Raw genomic sequence first — 6,555 nt, 5'->3', positions numbered from 1 at the left:
AACAAGAGTGCTAACCCCTACACCAACAGTGTGGCCCATATCAGCTATGCTCAAATTTACTATTTGTTGAAAAATTAGATTTTGAGAACTCTCCGTTGGTGATGTAAATTTGCAGTTATTCAAACCCTTGGGAAACCCTGTACTATAGGTAATAAAAAAAGCTGCATGGTCACGAAGCAGCATCACCGAAACACACAGGAGACAGATCTATGATCAAATAACCCGGCTGACTTAGCCACCTGAGGAAGACAGGGATGGGAGAACGCTGTGCTCCTCTCTTTTCTTTAACAGCTACGAGGGTTATAACCTTTGCGGTGAAACAAGATCGGCATAATCGACGTTATCCGTAGATCTCGTTTTCCACCCAGCCAGGCTGACTGTTGCACGTCTCATAGATGTCGTTGGTCACAAAACCAACGCTCTCCCCGTTTGTGCACTCCACATTCTCATACTCGTCGCACTGGGAGTCCTGGAAGCGAGCGCAGGAGTACTTGGTGACGATGTCGGCCGGTCGCGCGTTGCCGTCGAGAGCGTCGTGAGGCAGCTTGGTGACGTCGCTCGAGGCGTACGGTCCTTGCATGGGGCACGGAGAAGCTGCTGGTAACATCCACGGCTGCAATCTGCTGGAATAGCTTTCTGTTTCAGTCTTCCTCCTGAGTGTGAAAGAAAAGGCTTTATCGTTTGAAATGACCACTTTAGAAACTTCATAAAGTTTCTAAACCATGAGTTGACTTGTTACTGGTTGTTCACTGTGAACTGTATGATCAAGCTGATCAATTTCTGAATCTATTATTCTATAAGACTCTTCTTAGTTTAGTTCCTTCATATTTGGATACGAGATTGTACAAGGTACATTGTCTGTAATATTGTGCTAAAATAAGATAACACTCTTTATCTAAATTTAAACAAGGATAGAAATAAAGGTAAATAAAATAAAAAGTAAACTAGATTAGAATATAGAAAACTGTTCCCTAGAATAAAAACTGTACACAAAGCTGTTAGATTATGTTATTTCACTCGCAGCCTTCTGTTCTTTCTTATTAAGACAGACAACGAGGAACCGTTAAACAGTGCCTGCGTCCTTTATTTATCACTGTGACCTCAACTCGTGCACTTTAAATGTCACGGCAACTTTACACACTGTTAGATTGTTGTTTCTGTCAACGATTATTGTTTGTAACCTTGTAACTATTTACTGTGACGTGTGCTGCTGACCTCTCGGCCAGGTCACTCCGAGAAACCCCTTTTTTCCTCTCTGGTTAAATAAAATAAAATAAAGTAAGAAAACACAGCTGTCATTTGTGTTTCTAACTGCAAACTAAGACCAACAGCTAGACAAGTTACTCAGAAGCTTACACGGTTCGTCAAAACTAAACTCAATACTTGGAGAAGAGCTGCATCAATGTGCCATTAAAGGTCCCATATTATGCAAAATCAACTTTTTAATCATTTCAATCCTTATATTTGGGAATCCGGAGGCCCCATCAGTTGGCAAAGTGTGAAAAAAGATGACTCAATCATGTTTTTGTGGTCCTCCACTGGGACGTCACAAGATGCTAAATTCCTGGAATTGTTGTCTCGCGGAGCTCCACGTTGACCGTAAAACATGCGAGAGTGCTGGTGAGGGCAACGCCATCCGAAAACCGGAAGCCCACGAAAAGTTATATTCTTGGCTCCACAGTGCAGCACAGAGTGCTACACAAACTTCCAGCCTCAGATGATTTATCTGTCCAGTGGATGTTATATATGACAGCAATGTGCCTGCTAGAGCCTGCAAATGATCACTTTTCTAAATGCTAACTGCTTTTAGCTCCCAGTAGCCTCCGTGGCTGATGTCATTTCCTGTCCCTTAAGTTTCATTTAACTTTTTTTTAAGGTGGACCTAAAGAGATACTACTAAACAGAGCGTTCTGAACAGGGCTGTTTTGGCAGGGTGATTGAACTGCTGTGGTGCTTCATCCTTAAGGTATTTTGACCAAAGCATTTGTGCATTATACAGGGAAAATTAACTATTTGCATCCAAAACAGATATATATACACACATATATATATATATATATATGTATATACATGCTTTTTTCTGTATTTACCTCTTAGCATGCTGTTTGTAGCAGAAGAACCCAGCACCTGCAAACAGCAGCAGCAGAACAGCAGGTATCGTCCCATAAAGGATGTATGAAACATATAAGGTGTTGTCGGAGAGAGACACTGCAAAGTAAAAGCACACGACATCTTCATTTACCCTCTATCTTTAAATTATCAGTGACGCGTCGTCAGTCTCTTACCATTTGAAAACCCGATTTAAGTTTCCTAACACAAAAAAATAGGGACATTAAGTATCAAAAATAGCACATGGGTTAGTTTTTCTTGTCTTACCTGATGACTCAGATTGGACTATTTTTGTCCTGTCATCACTCTGTGTCGTTGAGAATAGATTTGGCCTCAGCGACGGAACTGGAGCAGCCAGAGAAGATAAAGTTTGTTAAATGACAGCGAGGATGGAACCATCACAGAAAGTTAAAGTGATTTCTAAAAAACTTAACTTAAACTTTAAAGAATAATACACAATGCTATAGTTTATTTTTATAATAAAATCAAATGTATTGATGTCGAATTGCATCTCAAAGCAAATTTACAGGAAGTTTTCCACAATATATGAACATCCACTTTCTGTGAAACAGGAATTTAATATAATATATAATAATTATAATAATTATTATTTTATATATAATACATTTGACATGTAAACAGGTTTGCAGGAAGTGACGTGAGGGCTGCAACTAACCATTATTTTATAATCGATTAATCCGTCGCTTATTAAGCGCTTGGTCCTTAAAATATCAGAAAACGTTGATCGGTGTTTGTCAAACCTGGAAATGACGATGTTCTCCAATGTCTTGTTTTGTCCACAAACAAAAATTATTCAATTTTAATGATTTCTTTGTTATGTGGAGCAAAGAAACCAGAACATATTCACATTTAAAAAGCTAAAACAACCTGAAATCTTGTTTTAATCATGAAAAAAGCTTCAAAACTGATGAATCGATTACAATAAATAGTGGAGTAATCAATTAATCAGTGGTTTTCCTCAATGAACATTCCCTCTTGAATAATGTCTATACATAAGTAAAGCTCCATTCATCAGACATGTACAAGAAACCAGTAAAGGTCTTCATTTAGAAATAAATCACAATGTTAAGTGATTAAAAAAAGGTCCTGTCACTATACTGATGTAACATAATGCCCACATGAAGTGTGTGTGTGTGTGTGTGTGTGTGTGTGGTCGCCAGGTGCATGTTGTACCTGCACGTGTCATGTTCCTTGTGTCCGTAAATACAGGCACTTTTTCTGCAAAAGAGAAAGAGAAAATAGGTTCATTTTGCCCAGAATATAACAAACAAACAAACAAACAAACAACAACATAAAATGCAATAAAAGGAATCCATAAAATAAAACGAGCCGTGAATAGAAGAGGTAAAAATACTGGTAGCGTAAAATATAAGCTTGGGGTTATAACTTTAACAATTGGAGTGACCATAAAGTGTGAACACTTTATTCAGTGAGAGGTTTTTACAGCTGCCGAGTTTTGGTCGCTCAAAGGTAAATGAGGAAATCCACACACATTTATATATATATATATATATATATAAAAAAACGTATTTAAGAAGAATCAAGAGAGCCAAAGAGAGTCTACTCCACAGCCAGGTACAAGTGCCTGTGTGCCTGCGATTGCTGACTCGCCTTCTGGGTATTTGCAGACAACGCTGTTCCTGGAGTTGCAGTCGCCGTCATTCCACTGGAACGGGAAATGACCTTCATCAGGTGTCGCAGACGACTGGTCGTACAGAGCGACGCACGTTTCGCCACGGCACGCTGACTCATCCCAGTGCCAGTTCCTGCAGCCATTAACAAGACACGAGGTTTGACTGTTATGACATTTTCATTGTCATCTGCGCACAGACTTTTTTTTCCCCACCACACAACAATTCTTCAACTTCACATTCCATCACTCCCACGCAAGCATCATTTAATCCAATAATCTCTTCTAAGTAAAAACCGGGTTTTTCCATTGAGGTTTTTTTTTTTTATTGTCCCTTGCAATTTCAACAAGTGAAGCTGAAATACTGATTCATTCAGAGTGAAAAGTTGAAGTCAAAGACCTGAACTTGGCCTTGCTTCCATCCAGCCAATAGTACTGCGAGGGGCAACCTGGGCGCGCCGTCTCCGTCCTGTAGCGATGCTGCGGGCTATGTCGGAGAACGATCCAGAAGTCTCCGTCTCCGGCCTGCAGCTGCTGGATGAACCTCTCTATCAGCCGCTGCTCGCTCTCCGTTTCAATGCTGAGCACCTGGCCTCCGTCTGACCGGCAGGCCTGCCTGGCATCGTCAAAGTTGGGCCTCCGTCCGCCGTCCTGAAGGTAGGACACCTTGTAGCACGGGCGCTCTCTCCCGCGCCGACAGATCATTTGGCCTGGACGTCACAAGGAGATAACAGGAGACAATGAGAGCAGGTGGTTTTGTCTGGTTTCTAAAGACACTGAAACGTTCAAACTCTCAGAATCACAGACATAAAAGAACAGTTTTTAGGTCACATTGGTTTGGTAGCGAAAATGTACATACACTCTTAGAAATAAGGGTTCCAAAAGGGTCCTTCTACAAGGGTATGAGGTTCTACCTGGAGCCATTTGCTTCTGAAAAACCCTTTCCTGAATAAAGGGTTTTAAAAGGGTTCTTGGTGGAACCCTCCAAATGGGTTCCAGGTGGAACCTTTATAAAAAGGTTCTACCTGGAGCCAACTAGGGTTCTCCTATGAGGACAAGACGAGGAACCTTATATGGTTGTACATGAATGCTTCAGCTCAATGTCTTTGTGCGTCCCTGAGGTTTATTACAAATTGTAAAGTGTTCGACAAACCAATGTGCGTTATACTCTCAGCATCAGTCATTGGTATACTTTCATATATAAGGCAATACACTCCTAGAAATAAAAGTGCCAAGTAGAACCATATAAGGTTCTTCGGCTTGTCCTCATAGGAGAACCCTTTTTATAAAGGTTCCACCTGGAACCCTTTTGGAGGGTTCCACCAAGAACCCTTTTAAAACCCTTTATTCAGGAAAGGGGTTTTAAACGGTTCGCTGGATCAAAATGGTTCTTACTGGAACCATTGGTCTTACCAAGAACCCTTGAAAAGCCCTTTCTTTGGAAAAAAGGGGTTTTCAGAAGTAAATGGTTCCAAGTAGAACCTCAGCCCTTGTAATAGAACCCTTTTGGAACCCTTATTTCTAAGAGTGTACTCAGACTACTGCCCACCTACAATTGTACACAATTCTGTTCACAAGATCATTTGTTGCTTTTGCCAAAATGATTCAGTTTTAATGATTTCTTTAAATTAAGAAAATATTCACATTTAAGAAGCTAAAACAATCAGAAATCTTGCTTCAATCATGAAAAAAACTTAAAACTGGTTCATTGATTATCAAAATAGTCGATTAATTTAGTAATTGATCAGGGGGGGAAGCAAAATAGAATATGACATACTTTCTGTCTGTAAAATTAAGATTAATGTCCAAAAAAACATAAAAATGATTATTATTAAATGGTTTTCTTTAAGGAAAAAAATAAAAGTTGATTACTGAAGAAGTTTAAAGCCAACAATGAACTGCTTTCAACAAACTTTCATTCAGGAGCAAAGTGGCAAATAAAACTATAATATAAATATAATTAAAGATATGTTTAATCCAGTATAAGTATTATAATGTCATGCATGAGTGAAGTCGTTGCATCGTGCAGCAGCAGATCACGTGTTGCAGTCTGCTGACTGTGCACAGTCTGTTTATCATTATAAAGACGAGCCTGGTGCTCACAAAAGCGCCAAAACGACACGAAAAAGGAGGAAAAACACACACAAAAAAGTTCCGCTGTCTTTACAAAAAAAAATAAAAAAATAAAAAACACTTCCAGGAAGACAGAAAGTGTCTCGGTGAAAACAACCCTCTCAGAGTTTTCTCAGCACAGATTAAAAACGGCTCTATTTCCCAAGTGAATGTGTTCCTACCATTTATCTTGGAAGCGGATCCAGAGTGGAACAAAACGACGACAACAGTCGCAAACAGCTTCATAAAATCCATCTCCACATGTTTGTGTTTCGAGTGCGCGCTGAACTACGACGACTCTTCTTTTTTTTTTTTAAATATATATAAATAAATAAACAAACACGAGCTTCAGATGTGAGAGACACGAACAGAGGCAGCAGAGCAGGAGTCAGGAGTCTGCTGCTCCACCAGGGAAAAGTGGGTCGACTGTTGAAAGGCGTGGATGATGTGAGATGAAAAAAATAATAAGGAAAAAAAAGAAAAAGGAAAGAAAGAGTGAGATAATCCGAGATTTTTGCTGTGGAAAAGGAGAGAAAATACTGTTGTTGTTTTCACTTCTTCATATTTCCTTCTGGATTCTGGTCTAAGTCAAAACAATGACTTATAACTTACAGTAATGTCATTACAGGGGATGCAAAAGAGCTCTTTGTACACACACACACACACACACACACACGTTCTTG

The 6,555-nt window shown here is 39.6% G+C and overlaps 1 protein-coding gene across 1 annotated transcript; it reads right to left on the bottom strand.

Moving 5' to 3' along the window:
• Positions 1 to 6,127, bottom strand: laynb (layilin b; the record flags this gene model as incomplete). The annotated part of the gene is made up of 7 exons (XM_083886000.1): positions 1 to 653; positions 2,091 to 2,208; positions 2,377 to 2,454; positions 3,304 to 3,348; positions 3,742 to 3,896; positions 4,161 to 4,470; positions 6,055 to 6,127. The coding sequence occupies 7 exons, from the start codon at positions 6,125 to 6,127 to the stop codon at positions 341 to 343; spliced, it is 1,092 nt and encodes a 363-aa protein (XP_083742126.1). The 3' UTR covers positions 1 to 340.
• Between the last annotated feature and the right edge of the window lie 428 nt (positions 6,128 to 6,555).

This window comes from Microchirus variegatus (genome assembly GCF_963457635.1).
Source record: "Microchirus variegatus genome assembly, chromosome: 3".
NCBI classification, from domain to species: Eukaryota; Metazoa; Chordata; class Actinopteri; order Pleuronectiformes; family Soleidae; genus Microchirus; species Microchirus variegatus.
This window is presented reverse-complemented; position numbering and strand designations above follow the sequence as displayed.